We start from the raw sequence: 25,765 nt of genomic DNA, 5'->3' as shown, positions 1-25,765 counted from the left end.
TCAAAATGTCTTGTACCCATACCCCCTCCCCAGGCAGAGGAACTCAGACTCAGATCAGTGTAGCTTGTGGCGGTCCACGGTGAATGAAACCCAGCGCAGGCTCAGAACGTCAGGTGATGGGGCTAAGGGCTAAGCATCCCAGAGCACGTTTGTTGGAGGGTGGGAAACTCGTTTTAATGAGTATCAAATAGACGCAGTGCACTTCTTTCACGTGATGGATTCTTTCAATGTCACTGCTTGGAATCTGGTTTACTTTCCCCAAATGTTATGGACATTCTTGGTTTCTTAGCTTAGAGAGCGTGTGGCCTTCAGTACTCAGAAAGCTCTGTCCTGGATGATAGTGTCGTAGGCCTCTCTTTCCCTCCCTCCTCTTTCCATCTTTCTCTCCGTGGGCAGCTGGCAGTGGAAGTGCCCGCCTAGGATGGGGATGAGGCCCAGGGCAGGGCCGGGTGCCGTGCAGCCTCAGCGGCTCTGATGGGCCTGGCACGGAGCCACTCAGAGTCCTTTGGGTGTTCGTGGGGATGCCGTGGGCTCTCTCGGGCACAGTCTTGACCAGGAGCGGAGGCGACTTCCATCTCCCGGGCAGGATGCGTGCGGTTTTCTGCCGTCCCCGGGAGCACATGACGCCTGGGAAGCAGTGGCCGGGAGGTGATTCATCCGGGCGAGCCGGGCCTGGAAAACAATGTCTGTCTTGAAGCTCCGGGAACCAGGAAAATGAGCTGGAAATGTGAGTAATGTATAATTTTACTAAAATTAACCAGCCAGTTCTCCAGGCCTTTTCTCGCTGTTTTCAGTGTCTTTGTCTGACCCATAGTGCCCACTGTGCTGTGTTCCACGGACTGTCTTTCCAGTTAGTGGGCCTGGAAGTCCCCTTCTCCCTACTGCCCTGCGTAGGGTGGGGGCACAGTGGGGCTGTGGGAGCACAGATGGCAGATTTAGGTGCAGGGCTGCCCCGTCCTTACCTCTGCCCTGGCAGCTGGCGGCCGTGGCACCCCTTTCCTCTGTGATGTGGTCTCATAGTCATGCTTGGATTTCCTAAGGTGCAGCTGAGTCATCTGCGTGACTGTGCCGTGCCCCTAGGACATAAGGTGCGAGGGGTGGGCAGTGCCTTATGTACCACAACCTTGGCTTTGGACATGGGCAGACGCCTGACCTTTAGTCTGCTCCTCCATGCCACCCGGGGGTGTCTTTATCCTTGGACTTCTGCAGCCCTGTGCCAGCTCCCATGGCGGTGGCGCCACCTTGCCCGGATCCAGAGCTGTCACTTGGGAGCTGCAGCCCCTCCCGGGCCTTTCTGTCCCTGCTAGACTGTAAGCCCATGAGAAGGCAGGGCTGTAACCGTGTAGTTCTGGAACCTCCACAGAACAGGGACTTAACTAGCGCTGGTTGAGTAAACGGAAGTCTAAATTCGGAGGCAGACTGTGTCTGAGGCTCTCCTGAATCTGGGACATGAGCCCCCAGGTCTATGCACTTCATGAAGTGGCCCGTGGAAGCATCACCCGGGGTGGAGAGAAGCCATTCACTCATGTTGTTAACAATAACATTGTATCTTTATCTGAATTTAGAAGGGAGCGGGACACTGAAGATGAGGATGTGTGGTGACACTGATGAACTGAGTATTCAGGAGCCAAGTCCCATTTAGGTAGAAGCCAGCGGATCTCAGGACTGCTTGGCCTAACGTCCGTTCCGCGGAAGGTCTTCTGGTGACATCGGCGTCTGGGATCATAACCCTTGAGGCATTCATTGCAGAAACCTGTGCTGTCTTCTGAATCGCCACAGACAGATGACATTATGGACAGACTGGTTTCAGTATTAAGGTTTTTAGTATTTTAACGTTTTGAAAATCGCCAGGATGTGTGTGGCGTGGATGGAACCTACTATATAGACTCTGCCAGAACATTCTCTTCCATGATTGTCTTAATGGGCTGAACACTTAATCCTTAATTGCTTTTAAGACATTCTGTATCATCAGCCAGAGAATAAAGGGGAAGAAAAAACCCCATAAACGAATACTGGGTCCTGTACAGCTAATCACCCTATAATCAATACACTCGGTTTAGGGCTGACGGGGTTCTCTTGGCGCTCACTGAGGGCTGCACTGCGCCGCTCTGATTGTTTTGGTTTGTGTGCTGTTTGTCCCCCGTTTAGAGTCCTCTGGGTGGATCTTACCATGACCACATGGTTACATGGGGACGCCGAGGCTCGGAACGCCTCGGGTCACTAAGCTGAGCACGTGCCTCTGCTGGAGATGGCGCAGAATGACATCACAACATCACAGCCGAGGCTGCACTCAGGCCCCCTCTGGTGCTTCTCCTGCTCAGCCCTCAGCAGCTCACCGACTGGGCCGCGGAGTCCATCTAAAGGCTTGAATGTGCCTCCAGTTGACTCCTCAGCCCTCCAGCTCTCCATGATTCTGCCCACCCACAGTTCCGCTCCACGATACCTGCCTTTCTTACCCGGTCACCCATATGCTGCTTCTCTTCATTCACCCGTTAAGTCTCTGTGCACCCATGGTAGCAAGCGTAATGAGACAGGAGGGACTCGGCGCCCTCAGAGGCTCCCGTGTGTGAGGAGGGGCGGGTGCGTAGACGAAGAGATCATTGACGGTGGGTGATGGGTTCTATATTAAAGGTTTGCACGGGGCGCTTTGGGATTTTACACTGCAGCTGTGGTTGGCAGCGCAGGACGGGGAGGAGGGAGGCTAGAGCAGCACCGCGTGTACACAGCCACAGAGGCATAGAGTGGCTGCATCTTATTTGAGGAATGGCAAGTAGATGGTCGGAACTACGGAACACAACATTTGGAGGCGTGAAGCCAGAGATGAGGATGGGAAGGTGGTCAGGACCAGAGGCTACCAAGGCCTGTGCTGAGCTGCTAAAAACATTCACTAAGGGCTGGATGTGGTTGGATTTGCTTTATAAAGAGATTGCTCTGGAATGGATACAAGCAAAACAGGAAATCTGAATAAGGTTGGTAGTTGTCTCATTGTCGATATCCTGGTTGTGATACTGTACTGTAGTTTTACAAGATGTCACCATCGGGGGAGTCAAGGTAAAGGGTGCATGGGATGGCCATGTGTTGTTTCTTACAACTGAAGTTAATCTACAGTTTTAGAAAGGTACGCCTATCACATGCGTGTGTGTGTGTGGTGTGTGCGTGTGTGTAACATTCAGTGTGTGTGTAACATTCTGTGTGCATGCGTAACATTGTGTGTGTAACATTCATTGTGTGTGTAACATATTCAGCCAGTCCAGGACGGGGGCTGTGGCTGCTGCTTCACCAGGGCAGGCCCAGGCTTTTCTGCTAGTTAAGACAGGTGACTACTTGTAGACTCTGAAAATAATTTGTATTTCTTAAAATTCACTCAAATCATAACTCACCACCTTTTTCTTTAAAAGACTAGCTCATTAGTTATGGAAAAAGATTACTCTGTCAGCAGAGAACATGGTGGATTCAAGGGGCAAGACCCAAGGCAGATGGAACTGTGGGACCCCTGGAATAAAGCAGGGAGGGTGGACCAGGGCTGGCCGTGCCTTACCTGTGTGGGGTTGGTGTCTAATAGATGCAACATGTAATGCTGCCTTCAGACGAACACATCAGATGGAGGTGGTGCTGACTGTCTCACCTGGATTCCACGTGGCATCGCCTGGGTGCTCAGCACATGGCCAGGGCCAGTGATGGACCTTCTGGACGCAGGTCACTCTTGCTCGTGTGTCCTGGACGAGAGAGCTGCGCGCCGGCTCCCTACAGCGCCCCGGGAACCCCAGAGCACGTGCCACCACGTGTCAGCCGGGAGTCTGAGCTGATTATTCCACCACTCTTGAGTCTTGGGGTTCTTGTCTGGAAAGGGGATGGTGGCAGCATTGCCTGCTTAGTGCTGTGAGGAAGATGGGCCGAGCAGTGCTGTGAGGAAGACGGGCTGAGCAGTGCTGTGAGGAAGACGGGCTGAGCAGTGCTGTGAGGAAGATGGGCTGAGCAGTGCTGTGAGGAAGATGGGCTGAGCAGTGCTGTGGAGGCTTAGAACAGGGCCCTGCATGTAGGACGCAGCCAGTGACTCTGGATCGTTGTCAGTGTCCCCGTCCTGTCCAAATGGCAGGTCCTTATCGAACCAGCTTGGCCTCCAGCTCCCCAGGCTCCCAGGGAGTGGAGATTATTATACAAGTGAACACAGAGTCAGGCAGAGGACGCCACTGAGTCGGGGGCTCCATCTTCTATGGAGCTGACTTTGGACTTCGCTGGCAGCAGCCTCTCTGGCACCCAGAGGCTTTGGTGTCCGGCTGACCCGGGCTGGCAACCGGCTCATCGTGCTGCCCAGCCACACGACCTGAGCCTCAGGGTAAAAAATTAAATAAGCAACACGGAGTGCCTCGCGCACAGTCACTGTCCCCTTTGCCTTTGAGAAAACACCCCCTGAATGCTCATTCCTCTTTTTCAGGAACAAGACTGCCAATGGAGACTGCCGCAAAGACCCCCGGGAGCGGAGCCGCAGCCCCATCGAGCGTGCCGTGGCCCCCACCATGAGCCTGCACGGCAGCCACCTGTACACCTCCCTCCCCAGCCTTGGCCTGGAGCAGCCCCTCGCACTGACCAAGAACAGCCTGGACGCCAGCAGGCCAGCCGGCCTCTCGCCCACACTGACCCCGGGGGAGCGGCAGCAGGTGGGCCTCTGTCTGGGAGGGTGGCACGGGGAGTCCAGGGGCTGGGGGACTGGGCTGGATGGAGAGCCCCAAGCAGAGGACCCCGAGGGCGGTGGTGAGGGAGGGCGGTGGTGAGGGAGGGCGGTGGTGAGGGAGGGAGGTGGTGAGGGAGGGCGGTGGTGAGGGAGGGAGGTGGTGAGGGAGGGCGGTGGTGAGGGAGGGCGGTGGTGAGGGAGGGAGGTGGTGAGGGAGGGCGGTGGTGAGGGAGGGAGGTGGTGAGGGATGCCACCCTTCGCCTCTGTTCTGCACTTGGGACAAGGGACAGCAGAACAGGAGTCCTCTTCTGCTTTTACTTCCTGCCCAGACCTGCCCGGGCCTTGCCTCTTAGCACTCACAGCCTTGGGCAAGGTGAATGTCACTGGGGCTTCATCTCTTTCCTCTCCCAGTACAGGGGTGGTGTACTGAGGTGTTTCCTCCAGCAGTCTTCTGTGGCAGGCCTGATTCTCAGGATGAATGTAGTCATCCTCGGGTGGGGGGGGGGGGGAGGTCCTACGTTTCTCCTTTAGACAGTCACGTGGATGAAGGGAAATGTCAGGTTGCTTTGCCTTGGGCTGGGGTCCTGCACAGTTGATGGTCACAGGGTTGTGAGCCCATGCTGGTCAGAAGCCTATGATTGGTACATAGGGATTTTTTTCTATGAAAGGAAAATAGGAAATTAAATGATTGCTTAATAAACACAGCTTGCTTGGTAGAAACAAATCTTTTTAAAAATGGGGTTCCTGGGGAAATATATGAGAGAAGGCAGCAGCATTGAGGAGGCTCAGAATTACTGCTTGAGCTCTCCGAATCTCCAGGGACTGCGACCTAATAGGTCCTTAGTCAGTAGTCAGCATTTGCTAAGACTGACAGAGAGGATGGTGCCGTGCCCCGAGGGGCTGCCTCCGGGCTCTGTGCATTCAGCTGCGAGAGCCTCTGTGTCCCTGTGGCCTCACCGGGGCTTCCCTCCAAGTGGCACTGCCTGGTGTCCATCTCTGATGGAGTCTGTTGGAACTGCAGGTGGGGTAGGGAGTTGGGAGAGGTGGTTCTGGTGCTTGGGAATCCTGGTGAAGCTGAGAACAGTTGCCCATCTTGCCTCAGAGCCTGACATGGTAATCCTGTTTGTTTGATTCATCCATTTAACAAAATGGCACAGACCCCTGCTGTGTGCCAGGGGGTACCAGAAGCCAGTCAAGCAAGATGCAGTTTTTGTTCTCAGCACGCTCAGTTTTAGTCTGGAGGAGAGATCGCTGATGTGTCTGATGGAACCCGAGGCCAAGTTATCACTGCTGTTCATTTCAACATTTTACTAGTGCTCACCATTTACCCAGCCCTCTGCAGAGCAGAGCTGTGGGCAGCCAGAGACGTGTGTGTGGACACTGTCACGGCCACAGGGAGCTCCCAGTCTAATTGGGGAAATGGACATGAGAAGAGAGGATTGTGCTGTTGGGCAGCAGCAGGGGCTGGAACAGAGGCGTGTGCACAGTGCGACCCACAGGGACCCGCTCACTGCCCCCCGGGGTGGGGAGTGGACCTTTCTGCTTTGTGAAGCTCAACAGGCATTGTAATGATGCCATGAGCCATGGCCTGAACCGTGCAGGCAGAACCTGGCTCTCTGGCCATTGCCACTGCTGTTGGGGAGTCCCTGAAGGACACGGGTATGGAGGGGAGGATTCAGCTGTAATCTCAGAGCACCCACATCCAGCCTCTGGCCCTTGATGACCTGGGGGACATAACTGTGAGCCTTACAAGCTATCTCTGCCCACAGGGTCAGGGTGGGCCCTTGGCGGGCTTAGTGTTTTCTTGGATGATTTATTTCCTTGACTCTTCAGGGCTCTTGAGAATCTTGCAGTTGGTTTTCGGTCACAGTTGCTTTGCAAAAACTGAACTGCTGAACAGAGTGGCCTGACCCTCTTTACCCTGTCTCCCTCTCCCCAGCCTGGAATGGGCCTGGCTGCCCACGGCACACGTGGCAAGGGCCCCTCCTCGTGCCTTGGGGCTCCTGAGCAGCTTTCCTAGGAGGAAGAACCTCGACCCCCCAGCTATGTCCTTATGGGATCCTGGCCTGGACTGAGGACAAAGCCAGGGGCCACGGGGTACCCCAAGCTGCCCATTTTCCTGGGAAGGGCACAGTGGCCCTGACCGGAGCTGTCACTTTCGGCTGGGGTTGGTCAGTCCTGCCCTCCTTGCCGTGGCTGCTGTCAGCACATGTCATTCATGTCGTAACCATTCGTGGGGCTCCTTCCTGCGGCAGCGTGGCGGGGCCGAGGCCACGCACACCAATCCAAGCTGGGCTCGGGCGCCCTGCTGAGGACACCAAGCAGCGACGTTGCCTGTGCTCCAGCAGCTCCAAGGCCCCTTCCTGGAAGTCTGTTGGGTGTCATCCTGCAGCTCAGAGCCAGGGAAATGGCAGTGGGGAGGGGGCTTCCTGGGGTGACAGCAAAGCTCTGTGTCCACAGGCAGGCAGGACGCATGCTGCAGCCCTGTGGGGTGGGCACAGTGGAAGCCTTCCTCTGTGTGGCAGAAAATGTGACTCAGATCTCTGGGAACTGGGACAGGAAAGTTCCCAGAGGGGCATGTATGGGGAGGCTACAGAAAGTGTCCCCCCATTTCATGTTTGTGATAGCAGCTCAGGACAGACAAACACCAAGAGGGTGGCCTTGGGCAGCAGCCAGTGAGGAGAGGCAGGATGGGGTTAAGATTCGCACATTGAGGGCTGGGCGCAGTGGTTTACACCTGTAATCCCAGCCCTTTGGGGGGTTGAGGCGGCGGATCACTCGAGGCCAGGATTTCGAGACCAGCCTGGCCAACATGGTGAAACCCTGTTTTTACTAAAAGTACAAAAATTAGCCAGGCGTGGTGGTGGGTGCCTGTAATCCCAGCTACTTGGGAGGCTGACAGGAGAATCGCTTGAACCCAGAAGGCGGAGCTTGCAATGAGCCAAGATCGCGTCACTGCACTCCAGCCTGGACGACAGAGTGAGACTGTCTTAAAAAAAAAAAAAAAAAGTTTGGCGCAGCCAGCCTCGGGGGTTGCTTTCAGATAGCAGAGGTGGTGGGAGCCCTCTCCCCTGGGGCAGCCTCTGTCTGAGGACAGTCACAGGTCAGGTGGGTGGGACAGCAGGTGAAGGGGTTAGTGACAGGGCTCATCCTGGCCCTGCCACAAATCCGCAGCGTAACTTCCAACAGGGTGTTTCTGGCCTTCATTTTCCCCATCTGGAAAATAAGGGTGTGGGGGAGGGGAGCCTCGGGATCCCATAAACGCTCACCATCTGGAGGCCTGGGGCCTGTTCTAGGTGGACGAGTCCCAGCCTGCACTCAACCACAGAGGCAGGGGCGAGATGCCTGACTCCAGCTGGGGAGGAGGGGTGGTGGAGCCAGTCCCAGGAGGGCTCACGGGCCACCCTGCAGCCTGGGTTGTGGGGAGGAGAGGATGCCCAGACACTGAACATCTTCACATCTGCAGGTGACCGGTTAAGGCAATTCACCCCAGCTCAGGTCAGGAGATACCCTGAAGGTGGTCTGATACCAGTCAGCCAGCCTGCCCTGCTGGTCCCTTGTTAGAGAGTCTCTTCTGAAGTGGCCTTCCCTGCCTTGGATAGACTGACATAAAGGCTGGACAGTGAGCTCATTTCTTCATCTTCCTTGATTCCCCCTCCCTGTGCTCGAAATGTCTCCCCAGTTCCCCACATTTGCGTGGGTCAGGACACGCTCACTGCGAAGAACAAGCCAGCTGAGCACAAAAGGGAGTTTTATTGGGAGGACCCTGGGGGGGGGTCTCCTAGAGCCCAAGGTCTAGGTACAGACCTGGGTACAGCCAGGCTCAGGAAGGGCCTGGCCATCTCACTGAGAGCTGGACAGGGGCAGGGCCCTCCTTCCTCCTGGCTCTGTGCGTGTCCAGGTCTCGGTATCCTGCTCTCTTGCTGCTGCTTGACCCCTGTGGTCAGCCAGTGTGAGATCTGCTCCAGGCCTCATCTGTCGGTCCCCAACCCCCCTTCCGAGCCTGTCTGCTCAGCACTGTGAAGTCCCTCACCCGAGGCCCTGTCCACAGGCAGAACGTGGACATTGAGCCCAGCTCCACCTGCCCGGGTTCCCTCTGCGCTGCCACCTGTGCACACCATGGAGGCCGTATGAACCCTGGGCAGCTCTGTCCCACTGCTGAGTGTTGGGCCACTAAGAAACCCTGAATTCTTGGTTTGTCTGCTGTTGCTAAGCCACATCTCCCCCTACCCTGGCATGTGTCGTTTCTTGTTAGACCCAAGCACAGGCCCTTGGGTTTAATCCCAGTTCATCCTTGTGGATCCGCATTTTCATCCTAGAATCCATTTTCACCATTCCCAATCACTGTCTGTCACGAGAAGGTCTGGCATGCAAGCCTTTTGTGTCTTTATACCAGCTACTGCTCTGACTGTAATGGAAAGGGCTGGCTGGGGAGGATAAGGTGCAGCGTCCCTCTGGCTGACACTGCTGTCACTATTGGTCCCTGTGGGGTGATTTCAACCAGCTCCTTGCTGGCTGTCCTGGAACTTAGCCCACATACTCCACCACCTTGTCCTCGGGGGTATTGGAAGATACTTTTCCTGGGGGAACCTGAGGAAGTTCTGTTTAGTTCACAAATATTTTCTGTCCCAGGTTCCGCACCAAAGCTGGGGGGCCAGACATACTGCCTGGTGTGCATGGTCTTACGGGAGCACCTGGACAGACCGATGCACTTGCTGAATCTTGGTGGGTTAGGGGAGCAGGAGTGAAAAGCGGTGGTGGTGGGGCGGTGGCCAGTGAAAGGCTTCAGAGAGAGATCTGAACAGGGCTTGAAGGAACAAGGGGAGTTTGCCAGGCAGACAGCGTTGGGGGTGGGGGTGAAGGAGAGAGTGAGGCTGTGCACAGGGCAGATCGGGCGGGGGTGGGATGTGTGCCGTTCTACACTTAGGCATGTTTCCTCCATTTCCTCTCTGTCCCGATTTGTAGGTCATCACTGAGGCCAACTCGAGCTGGCTTTGGCTCAAGCAAAATGCTTCCAGTTAATTGCCGTGTATCGAAGTGTCCTGGATGGCTCCAGGCACACCCGCGGCTCAGTGGACATGATGGGAAGGGCTCTGGGGACGTTAACGGGAGAATCGAGGTCCCTCCTGCAACCCTCTGCCCTCCACAGGATGCCCCGTGTTTGTCTTAACAGATTTGAGAGATGGGGACAGACCAACTCAACAGCTGAGCTTTTGTCCTTTGTACCCTCACTGATCCAAACAGCCACAACCAAGGGCCACCACACACACCCTTGGAGCTGCGCTCACTCTGTGGATTGGCTGTGTTTAGCAACAGGACTCCAGTATTGAAGTGGGAGGTGGCAGACTGGGTCAGGAAGGGCACCAGGACAGAGCCTGAAGGGTGCTGGGGAGGGCCCCAGGGGTGGTGCCCGGTACTGAGGCGGGTCTCCACATACTGACACCCCTCCTCCCCGCAGAACCGGCCCTCCGTGATCACCTGTGCCTCGGCTGGCGCCCGCAACTGCAACCTCTCGCACTGCCCCATCGCGCACAGCGGCTGTGCCGCGCCCGGGCCTGCCAGCTACCGGAGGCCACCGAGCGGTGAGTGTCCCGGGCCTCCTCACCTGTCGCAGCTGTGCTAGTGGCAGCAGAGCCCTTCTCTGTCATGCTGTTGGCTGAAACCTCTTGCCCCTGAGCCCATCTATTGCTGAGGTTGAAAAAGTATTTCTTGAGCACGTCCAGTGTGCGCCTAGTGTTGCGTATGACTTGGGTGGGAAGGGCATGAGAAACACACTGCCTCACTCAGTTCCAGGATCTCATGCCCTAGTTGCAGGGAGGGCAGCAGCTACTGTTATTTAAATTTAATGCCACATTCTCTTTCTGAACTCGGACTCTGGCCCAGTGCAGTTGGTACATCACCATTTTACAGGAAAGTGACCTGCCCAAGTGCCTGACTTAGCCAGGGGAGGTGGGTTCTCCGTTTGCAGAGCCCACACTGGCTGTGGCAGCCAGTCCAGCTCTGGGTTGCCTGAGGGAGGGTGCTGCAACCGTGCCTGTCTGTCTGCAGCCACCTGTGTCTGACTGCCTTCCTTCCTGCTTGCCTGCAGCTGCCACCACCTGTGACCCTGTGGTGGAGGAGCATTTCCGCAGGAGCCTGGGCAAGAATTACAAGGAGCCCGAGCCAGCACCCAACTCTGTGTCCATCACGGGCTCTGTGGACGACCACTTTGCCAAAGCTCTGGGTGACACGTGGCTCCAGATCAAAGCGGCCAAGGACGGAGCATCCAGCAGCCCTGAGTCCGCCTCTCGCAGGGGCCAGCCCGCCAGCCCCTCTGCCCACATGGTCAGCCACAGTCACTCCCCCTCTGTGGTCTCCTGAAGGGAGCGCCTCCTCCAACACCACGTGGATCTGCATGGTTTGCCTGAGCTTTGAACAGTCAGTACTTAAAAAAAAAAAAAAAAAAAAAAAATGGGGGTGGGGTGGGGGGAAGGGAAGGGATGGTTTATTCGCAAAAACCATGTTGTTGGGATTTGTGTTCTGTTTTTGTACTTGCTTGGTATCCGTACAAGGGGGCCCTCAAACATGATAGCAGGAACTACACGTGGAACATCTGTCTAATGTAGCATCCTTACTTCCTGCCTCAGTTACCAAAGAAACCTCTGATGCAGGTCTGCTGCCCCGACGGGGCCAGGACTCCACAGCGCTTTCTCAGTCACAAGCCATGATGAATTGGTGACTCTCAGTCACAAGCCATGATGAATTGGTGACTCAGACGCTTTGTGCTTTTTCCTTTGCTTCTTGAGACCGGGGTGTGTGTGGCTCAGCTTCCACGGCGTGTTTGCTTCGGTCCGTGTGTGTGCGTGTGTATACTTGAAGAGAACTGTCGTGTCTGATTTGCACTATTGGAGGAGGACTAAAGTTGCCTGACAACTTTACGTGTGATGCCAGAACTCTGAGGGCAAACTGCTGAAAAACAAAGGGTTTAAGGATGACATTTCTGACCATTTGTGTGTTTGTTGTTGTTACTGTTTTTGTTTTTTTTAATCTAGACAATACAGCTTTGGAAGGGGAAGTCTCATACAGGTTATAGGTCTTTCTCTCTCTAGATTTCAGGTGCTTGCAACTGGACTGCAGACTCTACCAATCACGGGCATTTTATCTTCTCTGAACACTGCAGTTTGTTAGACTAGAGCTGAGGTTGGAGGATTCCATAGTGCTTTAAACGTGATGCATGTTTTAATGGAGAAAAAATAGCTGGTTTCTATTAATTATATAGACAGTAAACAAAAACCTTAATACTTACTATCTTCTTTTCAGAATTAGTTTATTTTTGTCAGTTACAGTCCTAGATATACTTACTGCTGGTACAGTTGTACTCTAAGATTTGTATTTGATATTCACTTTACTCACAAGTAGTGCGGGAGGCCAGCTCCTGGCAGGGCCTCGCGATGAACAGTGGGTCAGCTGCGGTGTGGGTGCTGGAGTTTGGCTGCAGGCTGACATCAAAGCTGACATCACTTATTTCTGCATCCCTGTCTGCTTTGTTACAAGCTCCCAGGGGAGGTGGGGGTTTGTGTCTTCCAACTTCCCTACATGCAGAAACTGCTCCCTTTGAACTCTCTTGGCTGAACAGCAGATTACTGACAATCTGTGATATGGTGTTTTATACGCTTCCTCGTACGCTGGGGCCAAGGCAGTATACATTCCTCTGACTTTATACTGCATTTATTACTGCATTTATTATTTGCTATATTAATAGCTACTAACTAGAAATTAGATGAAGCAAGCATGACAGACACAGCTGTGGAGGTCACAGCTGCTCCTTTTTGGTCAATGAGCGTTTCTATCCCCTCCCCCTGGGGTGTGCTGTGTCCCACCAGAGGCTCACGACGTTGGCACCTGACCAGGTGGCGTGGTCGCCTCACCTGCAAGGCTTTGTGGACTCTGCACACTGTACGACCTCTGGTTTTACAGTTTACCTGTTGAATTTTGGAAATTGGCACTGGGTTGAAAGGTCGGAGGACTGGCTCTTGTAGTCACAGAGTGGCTGCAGGCCTTCGAAAAGTGGAGGAAAGAAAAGCCCTTCTCCTTGCCCCGCACACATTTCACTCCCACTGTACTGGGCTTCCAAGCTTTGGCATTCAGGCCCCTATATTTTCTGTAGGAAAAATCGTTGAGAACACTTTTCTATATGGGTGATTTTGAGACCATCGTTACGCTGTGCGTAAAGAATGTACAGAGAAATTTGTAGGTATTTTTTGAAGAACATTAATTTGTTAATGATATGTAGCTATTTAATTTTTCCCTTTCCTATTGTAATCATTCATTTTTTTTGTCGTTTGGAAAAAAAAAAGTTGATCTTTTTTTTGTCGTAGATTTGTCTGTAAAAGTGCAGGAACACAGTTATTCTATGAGAACACTGCATCTGCATTCATAGCCACGAGTTTGTTATTGCTACAGGCTACTGAGCGTCGTAACAGGAAAACCACCCACTGCTGACCGGCTCGGTGGAGGACACTCCTGGGACAGGTCTCTTTGTCAGTGAACAAGGGTGTCACTCTGGGAGGGGTCGGCGGTGCTGGCGGCCGGGTCCCTGGTGCACTGACCTATCTGGGATAGGCAGTACCCTGGAGGGGGGCCTGGGGCAGAGGAGGCAGCAGAAAACCAAACATTTCACTGAGAAAGAGCCCCCTCCCTGCTCTAAGAAGGGGCTCCGTGAAGTTCTTCCCAGAGCCGCGCTGCCTGCAGTGCGCTCTGACCTTCTCTTCGTGTGTGTAAATCTGTAATATACCATTCTCTGTGGCCTGTTTTTCCTGGAAGAAGAAAAAAAAAGGTTTGGCAGGCCATCTTTTTTTGTACTTAAAAGTAGCCTTAAGAACAATAATAAAGTGCTCTTAAACCACATGGTGTACGTGTGCCTCTTCAACCCCAGAGTTTCAGCGCCAGGCTGGGTGGGCGGACTCGGGCCCTGCACCTGTGCCGGCTGTGTCCCCATGAAGCTCCCATGAGCTGAACGACAGCCACTGGAACTTGGACTGGCTACTTTTGGGAGAAGCGAAGCCTCATTTGAAATCTACCCTATTAAATCCTACTGTTGTAAGGGTCAGCTCGACTCAATTTTCACTTTGATTCTGGGCCTAGGACAAAAGCTAAAAGAATAAAATAGCAGGAAAGACAATGCCTTCTACACGGGGCAGGGTGGTCACAGGTACCTAGGCCATGGCCTCTCCTGGGTTGGGGGCCTCACAGCTGCACACACCCAGAATAAAGAGGAAAACCAGCTCTTGCCTGAGTTACCCATGGTAGAGCCGTCTGACCCCTCCCTCGGCTGGGGCAGGAAGGCAGCCCAGGCTTGGCCTTTCTGGGCCTGGCATGCTCATAAGGGCAGGGAGGAGCCCCATCCAGGCAGCTGCCAGGATCTGCCCCTGGGCTCTTCCCCCAGCTCAAGGCAGCAGCAGAAACTCCTCTCCCTCAAGCAGGCAGGCAGGCACAGATGCTATGCCCACAGTGGAGGACAGGCTGGGAGGCAGAAAGCCATGTCTGGGCAGCTCACTCCGTCCTCGGTGGAAATCTGGTGTCACTGGGTCATGTGGGCCCTTTAGTCTCGCACCCAGCTCGGCTCTCCTCCTCCTCCCGCTCCACCAGGGCCAGGGTGCAGTGCGCTCACAGGGTCCCACCCTCACCCATGCCCAGGGCCCCCACAGGAGGAGCCTGCGGTGTGGTGGGCAGCACATTCCGGGGATGAGGGTGCCACCTCCTGCAGCGGCTCTGGGCAGGAGCTGGTGGCTCATTTTCCCATTTGGTCTGTGTTGGGTCACCCCCTCAGGGCCAACCAAGGGGAAAGGATCCTGGGGGATGGCTATCAGTCACTGTGACAAGAAATAAAAACTGCATGGAGGACCAAGTCCCAGGTCAACAGCAAGGCCAAAGCCAAGGTTATTATTTAGCTCTGAACTGGTGGCATCTTGAATCCCGAGCAACGCCGAACACTGGCCACTCCTGGGCAGCAGAGGGGGGATCCCAGACCTCAGGGTATGGAGGAGGGGCCCAGAATCACCAAGCCTGGGGTCAGCAGTCCTGCTCTGGCGACGGAGAGCTCCTCAGCAGGCGGCCGGGGAGAAGTCAGCCCCACAGCGGGGCCATCTCAGATGGTCTCGTCGTCGCTCATGTCCCAGATCTGCATGGAGAAGGAGAGAGAGAGGCTCAGCCGAGATGTCCCACTGCCCGGTGGGGGGCACACAGATGCTTCAAAACCGCAGCAGTCATGGCAGCTCCCACCTGCAGAACCACTCCCTTGTCTCTGAGGGACTGTCACCCCAGTTCTGTACAAGGAAACCAAATCTCAGACTTGCCAAGGCGTCGCTAGTGTGTGAACCACCTGGTGGAACCAACGGGAGGGCTGGATTTGCACTGGGGAATGTGCCCCTGCTCACCTCCTGCATGTCCACCTCGGGGGACTGTCCCTGACCCAGCCAGCCTCTGCTCATCCTGGCTTCTGCGGCACTCACCCCCACCCCAAGCCAGCTTGTTCTCCTTGTGGTCCACCTGCCCTCTGGAAGGCAAGCTCCCTGAGAGCAGGGATTCTGGCGTGGGCACGTGCTGCCTTGGGAGGCTGCACCCTGGGCACCTGCTCCATGTTCCCTCTAACTGTAGTCCAGCTGCCCACACTCCCAACTCACACTAGAGAGCTGGCTCAAGAGCAAGCCCTCCCCACCAGCCAGGGTGGAGGTGGCCTGGAGCAAGACAGTGGAGACAGCCAGATCCTGCCACAGTCCCTCAATGCGTGTCCTCCGAGTCTGAGCCTCGCAGTGAACCTGGGGAGCGGGAGGCCCCAACGTGGCTGTGAGGAGAACTGAGGGACCCAGCAAGAGCCACCCTGGCCGACACCCCCATGGGCCCAGGCCCATTCATTCCCTGCAGTCCTTGGTGTGAACCCCCAGGGAGAGAGCCCAAGGCCAGCACAGCAGGTCCCAGGGCCCCTGGCACCCAGGGCTCCCTGGAGGGCCAGTCCCTGAACCTACGCCTTCAGACTTTCAAAATTCCTAGAATTGGTTGCAAAAGGCCACCTCAGTGCTAGCAGAGCTGAGAGAAGGAACAGCATGTTTACACGAGGCTGACCCGGGGAGATGGGAGGCCTGGCCAAGGTAAATATCAACACCAGCTTGGCTTTCAAAGTCAAGGACGTTGAAAATAAATAGAAGGAAATTTCCTCTCTCCTGAGGACCCAGCTCCCAGGCTGAGGGGAGGCAGCCTTCTCACTGCCCCCGTCTCCCCTGAGGCCAAACTATCTGAGCTCTCGGGAGGGGACTGCCAAGCGAGGTCTAGATGCCAGCCCAGCCAGGCTGTGGATGGGCCGGTCTGGGGTCCAGTGACCAGGTGTCCCTATCTCTGGGTCAGGTCCCCACCGAGCTCATCCTCAGTGCGGCTGGAAACTCCCCCAGGGTGGGACTGAGCAGTGCAGGGCAGGGGAGCTGTGTTTCTAACAGAGGCTGCATTTAGGAGCTCCTGGATCTGATCTCTGGGTTCTGATGGTCTGAGTGGAAGAAACTGAGTACTGGAGGGTTTGCCAGCACAATCCATCCATTCTCTCACTCTCCCATCCAACGAACACACATTCATGTAGCCTGCTCTGTGCCACGCGCTGTGTAGACCTGCTGCGAATACTCCCTCTTTCACTCCTCACATCTACCTGTGAGGTGAAGATGGAAACAAGCCCTGAGAGGTAAGGCAATTGGCCTGAGATCACACAGCAAGCAAGCTTCAGTGCTGGGAACCAGGGGTGTGTGGAAAAGGGCGGGGCGGGCTGCCTGGAGGAAGGGGCCGAGGTGGGAGGTGATGGGGCAAGATGGAGAATGAAAAGGGTGAGCATTGTGGGCCGTGTCCTCCGGGACCTCATGCCCAGCCTCCTTGGAGGGCTGCCAGCCTGGGCAGGGCAGGGTCAGTACCAAACAGCCGTGCCCTCTGCAAATGGGTGGTTGGGGTTGTTCTGTTCATAAGAGGACTCGGGCCTGGGCCGGGGCTGGGCTTTATAGAAAAGTAGAAACTTTCAGGGAGGTGTTCCCATTTTATCATCCATTTTACTGGGTTTTTAGCTATGGGGAAGAGGCATAGGTGCTCAGCCACACTGGGACTGGGTGGCCTGGGACTGGCCCTGGAAGGTGCCTGGCTGACCCCTTGCTCCTGGACAGATTGAGCCACTCGAGGGGATGCGGCTGCTGGCAGTGCCTGAGCTGTGCAGGGGATCCTGCGAGACACCCAGAAGGCTTATTGTGCGGGGATTATTATTTTGTAAAATGCATTTTACAAAACCACTCAGGGATTTTCCAGAGCGAATCTCTGGGGCAGGGACGGGCTCTCCACTGGCCTTGTCCCATTGGCTGGGCTCAGAGGGCAGCAGCCGTCTTCATTTGAAACCTCAAGAAACAACCAGAACAGGGACTCCTGGGGATAGGGACGGGGACTGGAGTGGGACTGGGGCTGGGATCTGCAGGCTCCCTACTGTGTCCTCACCGCAGCTGTGTCCTTGGCAGTGCAACTGGTGTAGAGAAGGGGCACAGTGAATGTCCTCTTAGTGAAGATCATAGTAAACTGGCACATTTTAAAAAATATCAATACTCAGTGCCGACAAGGGTATGGCAAAACACTGCCACAAGAGAAGTATAAATTGGTACCATATTTTTTAAAAGATTTGGCAATATGTAATACAAACCTTTAAAAACGTTCAACCCTAAGGAAAAATGATCTCTTTGTAGGTAATATCAAAGCACACCTGGAAACCCCAATAAAATAAGTGCTAAGATATCCTTAGAATACAAATGAAAAAGTATTTAGTAAGAGCAAGATATAAAATTGACAACAACCAATTATAACCCACCACATGCAGTGCAAACAATGTTTAGTTCAAAACAGAATGAAAGAGGCCGGTCGTGGTGGCTCACGCCTGTAATCCCAGCACTTTGGGAGGCCAAGGCGGGTGGATCACTTGAGGTCAGGAGTTCAAGACCAGCCTGGCCAACATGGTGAAACCCCGTCTCTACTAAAAATACAAAAATTAGCCAGGCGTGGTGGTGGGCACCTGTAGTCCCAGCTACTTGGGAGGCTGAGGCAGGAGAATGGCTTGAACTCAGGAGGTAGAAGTTGTAGTGAGCTGAGATTGCACCACTATACTCCAGCCTGGGCGACAGGGTGAGACTGCCTCGAGAAAAAAAAAGAACCCATTATATTGGCTGGGCATAGCGGCTCGTGCCTGTAATCCTAGCACTTTGGGAGGCTGAGGCGAGTGGACTGCTTGAGGCCAGGAGTTTGAGACCAGCCTGGACAATAGAGCAAGACCCTGTCTCTATAAAAATAAAAACCTTAAAAAAATTGTAAAAGCAATGAAAAAGCTAAACACATGGGAACAAACCTAACATCAGATGTACAGAATCCATATGAAGCCTCTAAAACAGCTGCAACAGTCCTAGAAGAATCTCTCCTGGAAAGACGTAAACTGGAGTAGATAGAGCCACACCCCTTGTTTCTGCATAGGACGATTCAACATCCATAAAGATGTCAGCTTTCTCAAAGTGAATACATTAACAAAGTCTCAATTTTCAAAGTTAACAAATGTTTTCTGGAGCCGGGCGAGCTGGTTCTAGGCTATGTAGAAAAACAGGAAGCAGAGACACCCAGGAAACGCTCCGAACGGAAGAGCGGTGAGAAGCCCCCACCATGGGCCGAGGGAGACGCCATGAAACCCCCGAGGAGGAGAGGGTGCGTCAGCACGGAACACTCAGACGGCTCGCAGGACACGACGAGTACAGAAACGAGAAGACCATGTCCAAGAACATGTGGAAATCAAGGATTTTCATGATAATGGCCTGGGGAGTGCCATCTCGGCTCATTACGAAGATATAGACTTTTTAAATAAATGATATGAAGAGAAGTAGAGAGTCACTTGGAAAAAGATAAAATTGATTCCATGCCTTACCCCGCATGTTAGAATCAACTCCAAATGGGATAAAGATCCAAACGTTAGAGAAAATGAAACCATAAGAATACTAGATACAAACACGGGTAAGCTCATTATAGCCTGGGAGTAGGGAAGGCCTATGATCCCAAATCCATAAGCAATAAAAAAATGGATACACTGGACTCTGCAAAAACACATGCATGCAATATGCACGGGAAAACAGTCAAAAAGGCAAACTGAGAGAAAACATAACAACATAACATAAAGGGCTCATCTCAGTAATAGACAAAGAGCTCTTAGAAATCAAGAAGAAGAGAGGCCAGGCATGCCTATAATCCCAGCACTTTGGGAGGCTGAGGCGGGAGGATCACTTCAGCCCAGGAGTTCAAGACCAGCCTGGGCAACATAAGGAGACCCTTTCTCTACAATAATTTTTTAAAAATGAGCCAGGCATAGTGGCATGTGTCTGTAGTCCCAGCAACTCAGGAGATAGGAGGATGGTGTGAGCTTGGGAGGTAGAGGCCGCAGTGAACTGTGATTGCACCACTGCACTCCAGCCTAGGCAACAGAGGGTGAGACCGTGTCTCAAAGAAATAAATAAAATTCAAGAAGAGAAAGACCAATAGACCAAATTTTTAAAAAGTGGCCAAAGACACGGCCAGTTCTCAGAAAAAATAAGCAAATGGCCCTTAAACGGAAAAAAAAGATGCACAGCCTTACTCATAATAAAGGAAATGCAAAGGTTTCTTAAGACACAAAAAGTACTAACCAGAAAAAAAAATGGGTTTGCATTTCACAAGAATTAAAATTTCTGATCTTGGAAGGATACTACTGAGAAAATGAAAAGGCAAGTTGCAGACTAGGAGAAAATATCTCTAGATTAAAAGAACTTGTATTTAGAAAATAAAGAGAACTCTTACAACTTAATAATAGACAAAAACTTGATTTTTGGGGAAAAGATTGGAAGAGAAACTTCACCAAAGAGGAAATATAATGGCAAATAAGAAAAGACGTGCAGTTTGCAGTCCTCAGGGAAATGCAAATCAAAACCATAAAGAGACAGCGCACCCCACCTCCTCGGAGAGCTGAAGCTAAAGGCCAGCGATGCCCAATGTCTGTGAGGATGTGGGGCAGGAAGGGCCCACACACTGCTCCTAGTGGGGATGGAAACTGGCAAAACCACTTTGGAGAAAGGTCTAGTGACTGTTTAAGTGTGCGCTCACCATGTGATCCAGCCATTCCACTCCTGTTTACTCCAAAGAAACGGAAACACATGTCCACAGAAAAACTTGAGCCAGAATGTCCGCAGCAGTCTTACTCAGAATAGGTACAAACTAGAAACCACACAAACGATCATCAACGGGAAAGCAGAGAAATTGTGGTGTATCCGTACAGTGGATACTCCTAAGCCATTAAACTACTGATGCGTGCGACAACACATATGAATCTCAGTGTCTTTATCCTGGGTCAAGGAAGCCCAACTGGAAGGGGTGGGGAATGGGGTTGAAGGGTACGAGGGGTACGAGGTGGCAGTTACGTAGTATGAATAGTCTGGAGGTCTGATATACAGCATAGGACTACTGTTAATCATGCTGGACTGTATACTGGAAATCTGCTAAGAGTAGATTTTAGGTGCTCTCACCACATGCTATGGGAGTTCACAGATGTGTTAATTTCCTTGACTGTAGTAACCATTTCACTATGTGATATAAAGATATCTTATACACTTTGAATATATACAGTTTTTAAGAAAACAACCCTAACACAGAAGACATCATACTTCATATTTCATTTATATGAAATCCTAGAAGGGCAAAAACCCATCTGTGGTGACAGGAAGTAGATAATTTGTCACAACTCAACAAACTGGACACAAAGTGGGTGTATTTCATTGTATGTAAATCACACAATACAGCTGATTGAAAAAAAAAAGCTGCACTGAGATAACGCTGGCAAGAATCTCACTGCTTCACAATATGTTGTTTGTGAGCCTGTGGGGGAACCACTCTCATACCTCCCTGGTGACACACAGAACAGTCCAACCCCTGCAGAGGACAATCTGGCAACAGCCACGATTCCTACGGCTTCACTTTTGACCCGGCCATCTCACTTTTAGGAGTCTGTCCTGAAGACACACCTCCACTATAACGAAAGGATATTATCCCCTGCTGCATGATCTCTTACAGGAAAAGACTGGGAACAGCCCAAGAGGTCCTCAGCGGGGAACCAGCTGACTAAACCATTTGATGCACATCCACACCTGGACTACTGTGGCCCTGAAACACAGTGAGTTCAATCAGCTGATACAGGGGCTCAGTTCCGGGATTTCTTTAGTGAAAGAAAAGAAGAAAGAAATGCAGAGTATCTGTAGCATACCACCTTTGTTTAAGAAAAAAAGGTTTTTAATTTTTCAAATATAAACACAGGAACGATAAAAGGAGAAATTAATTTAAATGCCTCCCTATAGAGGGCAGGTGGGGATGAAGGCGAGACTGCTCTGAGCATGCCTTTTAATTTTGAATCATATATGTTATATATTTTAAAGACTAAAAAAGGAAACCAAAAATACAAGCAACAACAAAATAAGTAAATTGGAGTTAGTCAAAATTTAAAATTTTTGTGCTTCCAAGGACACTATTAAGAAAGAGAAAAGATAGCCACAGAATGAGAGAAAATAATTGCACATCATGTATCTGATAAGAGACTTGTATCTAGAATATATAAAGACAGGAGTTTGAGACCAGCCTGGGCAACATAGTGAGACCCCATCTTTAAGAAATTAAAGAAAAAATATAAAGGCCATTTACAACTCAATAATAAAAAGAAAACACAATTTAAAAATGTGGCAAAAGTCCAAGCGTGGTGGCTCACGCCTGTAATTTCAGCACTTTGGGAGGCCAAGGTGGGAAGGTCACTTGAGCCCAGGAGTTCAAGACCAGCCTGGAAAACATAGGGAAATCCTGTCTCTACCAAAAAAATTTAAAAACTAGCTGGGTGTGGTGGTGCACACCTATAGTCCCAGCTACTCTGGAGGCTGAGGCGGGAGGATCCCTTGAGCCCAGGAGGTCAAGGCTACAGTGAGCCATGACCATGCCACTTACACTCCAGCCAAGACCCTGTTTCAAAAACAAAACAAAAAAAAAAAAAAGGGCAAAGATGTTGGATAAACATTTCTCCAGAAAAAGACACAAATTGCTAAGAAGCACATGAAATGATACTCAAACATAATTAGTCATCAGGAAAATGTGAATCAAAACCATAAGCTACCACTTCACACCCACTAGGATGGCTGCAGTGAAAAAGCCAGATCATAGTAAGTGTTGACAAGGATGTGGACAAACTAGAACCTTCATACGTTGCTGCTGGAAATGTGAAATGGTTCAGCCACCTCATAAAAAACAGCTGGCAGTTCACCCCAAAAATTAAACACAGTTACCATATGGTACAACAATTCCAGTCCTAGGTAATTGCCCAAGAGAAACGACAATGTGTCCACATAAAAACTTGTACACAAACACAGTAGTATTCATAGGAAAGTATTCATAAAAGTTAAACGTGGAATTCATAATAGGAAACGAGTGGAAACAATCCAGTTTCCACCAACTGATGAATAAACGAAACGTGGTCTGTCCACACAGGGGAATGTCACTCAAACCCCTGCCTCCGCTCTCTTCCCGGCAGCCCTGAGGACAATGGTGTCACGTTTGCCCCCATTTTACAAAGTAGGGGACTGAAGCACAGAGAAAACAGCAGAACTTGTCAAGGAGACCAAGCTAGCAAGGGCAAAGGAAGAGGCCTTTTCCACTTTCTCTCACTACTTCCTGTTAAACATAATTCCCTCTAAAGACGATTAAGGACAGTCTCTGATTCTGCCCTCTGGGCCCCAGACACTCTTCCATTCACCCCCTGTCACGCAAATGCACAATAGGCGCCCAAGAGCAACAGCACACACCCATCAGCACCATGAATAAACCTGGGCAGCCGAAAGGACAGGCCAGCTCCTGACCTGGCTCCCAAGTCCCCACCTTGGTATGACCCAGTTCAGAAGGCAGAGCCCATGGCTTGGACAGTTAGGGAGAGGATGGCATCAGCCTGTGCTGCTCTCCGCTGGCAAGGGTGGGCTCAGCCCCTCTGGTCAGCCTGACCTGAGCACCTCAGCGCTCCCCACTGGCCGCTGCCCTGCAATGGAAGAGGGCAGGGATGGGCTGCCACTCTGCATTAGGGGAAGAGGGACCTTTCAATTGGGCCCATCACAAGGAATCAGGGAGAAGGCTCAGCCTGGACCACACACACCCAAAGGGCCTTGAGGTTTAACTCTCTCCAAAGGAGACAGACGAGTTTGAAAGGAGCCCTCATCATCCAATTTCAAACTTGGGTCCCATTTCTGGACCACACTGCCTGAAGCATGCCATGAACTAAGGTTCTTCTTTTATAAACACTGTAATTACCTTGGGAATGGCACAATTATATTTCTGTGTGTCCGTTAAAAGCGTTCATTTGTTAAATGTAAACATTTAAAATAAGGCTGGGCGCAGTGGCTCACGCCTGTAATCCCAACATTTTGGGAAGCCAAGTCAGGCGGATCACCTGAGGTCAGGAGTTCGAGACCAGCTTGGCCAACATGGCAAAACCCCCTCTCTACTAAAAATACAAAACTTAGCTGGGCCTGGTGGCATGTGCTTGTAATCCCAGCTACTCGGGAGGCTGAGGCAGGAAAATTGCTTGAACCCGGGAGGAAGAAGTTGCAGTGAACCGAGATTACGCCACTGCACTCCAGCCTGGGTGACAGAGCAGGACTCCATCTCAAAAAAAAAAAAAAAAAAAATTCCAGTTTTGGCATTTCTTTACTTTTTGAGACAGGGCCTCACTCTGTCACCCAGGCTGGAGTGTGGTGCCATCATAGCTCACTGCAGCCTTGACCTCCCAGGCTCAAGCAATCCTCCTACCTCAGCCTCCTTAGTAGTTGGGACTACAGGCATATGCCACCACACCCAGCTAATTTTTTATATTTTGTGGAGATGGGGTCTCCCTATGTTGCCCAGGCTGGTCTTAAACTCCTAGGCTTAAGCAATCCTCTGGCTTGGCCTCCCAAAATGCCTCCGGGAAACAATGGGGGTGCTAACCCCCACTTCTTCTGCAGGAGGCTGCTAGTTTGCTAGCCCTTACTGAGCACTGCCAGGGGGTGGCTACAGGGACTAGAGGAGAAAAAGGAGAGGGGACATCCAGAAGATGATTCCAAGGAAGAACCGCCAGGGGGGCTGACAACAGAGAGACACACGCCCAGGAGAGCTAGGCCTGGCAGGGCTGCTCGGGACACGGAGCCCAAGCACAGCCCCGAGGCCCAGAGAGGGGACAGGGCTGGCGGGGCTCCCAAGGCCAGAAGGCTGTGGGCTAGGCTTGGTCCTGTGAAGTCCTAGGTCAGGTTTATGGACAAGAAGAGACAGGGAGGAGGTAGCCTGGCAGGGGCAGGAAAGAGCGGAGAGGAGGGAGCGGCTGCAGGCCGTGGAGACTCTCCAGCCGGGAGCCGAGGATGGGAGGCAGGGCTCGCTCCAGGATCACTGCGCAGGCTCTCGATGCCCACAAGAGAAGGATCTGTTGTCCCCACAGGTATCCGTCACCCTGGTTCTTCTGGGGTGTCCATAAGCCTCTGGCACTGTTCCACCCACAGGGCATCAGACTGAGTTTCTCAAAAAAAACAATCCCATCGTCTTTCCCAAGTTTTACAGCCTTCAAAATCTTCCCCTTGCACAGAGGGAGAGTGAAGTCCAAACTCTTCAGGGCCCTAGGCCCCCAGCCCTGGCCCTGCGCACCCCTCCAAGCTCCCCACCCCAGCACCCTCTCTCTGGCCCACCAGATTCCAGCGGCCGCCGCCTCCTGGCTCTCCCCTTGCTCAGCCTTTTCACAGGCTTCTTTGGCTTAGAAAGCTCCTCTCCGCAGCCCCTCCCGCACAGCTGGCTCCACTGGGTCTGCAGCGACTTCCCCACTGGCCTACCTTCTTCTCAGCCCTCTTGGTTCCTCCTGCGACCCCACCATAATTTGCTGTCACCTTGTAGTCTGTGCATCTGTCTGACTTCCCCAGGGGACTGCGTGCTGCGTGAGGGTAGGGCCTGGTCTGTCTGGTCACCACTGTGTCCCCAGCCCCAGCTCAGAGCCTGGCCTAGTAGAGAGGCTTTGCAGGAGCAATGATTCAGAACCATCTATTCTGGATGTGATTCCATAAGGCAGAAAAGAAAGGGGGATTTTTGGTGTGACCATAATACCTGAGACACACACAGTCAAGGGCGGGCCCCTCGGCCCAGCTGGCTTCTGAGGACTCCAGCACGTCAGGTCCTTGGACTCCAGGGCCCAGAAGGACGGGGGTGGGCGGGGGCAAGCACTGTGGGCATCCCCAGGCGGGAGCAGCTGGGGCGGCAGGCCAGCTTTCTGGGGGAAGTCTGGGTCCCAGGCCACTGACGCCCTCATTCCCCTTCCTGGCCTCACTGTGGGTTGGCTCTGGGCCAGAGGCCACAGGGACGCACAGCGGTGGGTACTTCTTGCTTCTGGACTCTAAGAGGCCCCAGGCAGGATCGGGGCTGGTCAGAAAAAGGGTGCTCTGCAAGGCAATAGCTGTGGGGCTCTGCAGATGGGGGGGCCTCACGGGTTAACCATTTCCCTTGCTGGACCCAGGTCTGCTTTTGCAGCCATACCTGGGCCCTGGAGAGAGCCACAGGGAAGTGCTGCCGGGTGAAGGCCCAGGGTCTGACTTCCTGGCTCCCAGATTCCCGCCCGGAGCCCCATCGCAGCATGGGGACCTGGGGCAACTCAGAATTAGCCCTGCCTACTCTCACAATGAATCCAGAAGCAAAAGCTCCCAGATCCCTTCACCCCTGGGCCAAGGATGGCCGGCGTGACTGCTTCAGACTGCTGGTGCGGGCAGATGAGCAGCCTGAAGGAGTGAACCAAGAGGGAAGGGAGCGGGCAGACTGCACAAAGCAGGGAAGGCCAGAGCAGATGGTGAGGCCAGCCTGGGGCTGATGGTTCATGCCCTGTAGGGACTTGGGTGCCCTTGATGTCTGCTGCCAGCAGCCCCAGCCCTTGCCCTTGCCCACCCTCCATCCCCAGCCTGTCGCCATCCTTCAGCAGAGATGAAATGGGTCCTCCCCCTCCCATCCCCAGAGGTC

At 52.8% G+C, this 25,765-nt stretch overlaps 2 protein-coding genes across 10 annotated transcripts in view; one reads left to right on the top strand and one right to left on the bottom strand.

Annotated features, from left to right (window-relative positions):
• The window catches only part of VGLL4 (vestigial like family member 4), a 166,187-nt gene extending 152,631 nt beyond the window's left edge, over positions 1-13,556 (top strand). For all 4 annotated transcript variants that reach the window (XM_004033623.5, XM_019023623.4, XM_055381011.2 and 1 more), the window contains 3 exons: positions 4,436-4,658; positions 10,131-10,254; positions 10,761-13,556. In XM_004033623.5, coding sequence (XP_004033671.1) covers positions 4,436-4,658; positions 10,131-10,254; positions 10,761-11,032 — 619 coding nt within the window. In that variant the 3' untranslated portion in view covers positions 11,033-13,556. The remainder of the gene's footprint in view (positions 1-4,435; positions 4,659-10,130; positions 10,255-10,760) is intronic.
• Positions 13,557-14,559: 1,003 nt separating this feature from the next.
• Positions 14,560-25,765, bottom strand: part of ATG7 (autophagy related 7) — a 280,139-nt gene continuing 268,933 nt past the window's right edge. For all 6 annotated transcript variants that reach the window (XM_004033619.5, XM_063703642.1, XM_031009727.3 and 3 more), the window contains one exon: positions 14,560-14,831. In XM_004033619.5, the coding sequence (XP_004033667.3) occupies positions 14,799-14,831 (33 nt within the window). In that variant the 3' untranslated portion in view covers positions 14,560-14,798. The remainder of the gene's footprint in view (positions 14,832-25,765) is intronic.

Source organism: Gorilla gorilla, chromosome 2 (genome assembly GCF_029281585.2).
Source record: "Gorilla gorilla gorilla isolate KB3781 chromosome 2, NHGRI_mGorGor1-v2.1_pri, whole genome shotgun sequence".
In the NCBI taxonomy this organism is placed as follows: Eukaryota; Metazoa; Chordata; class Mammalia; order Primates; family Hominidae; genus Gorilla; species Gorilla gorilla.
This window is presented reverse-complemented; position numbering and strand designations above follow the sequence as displayed.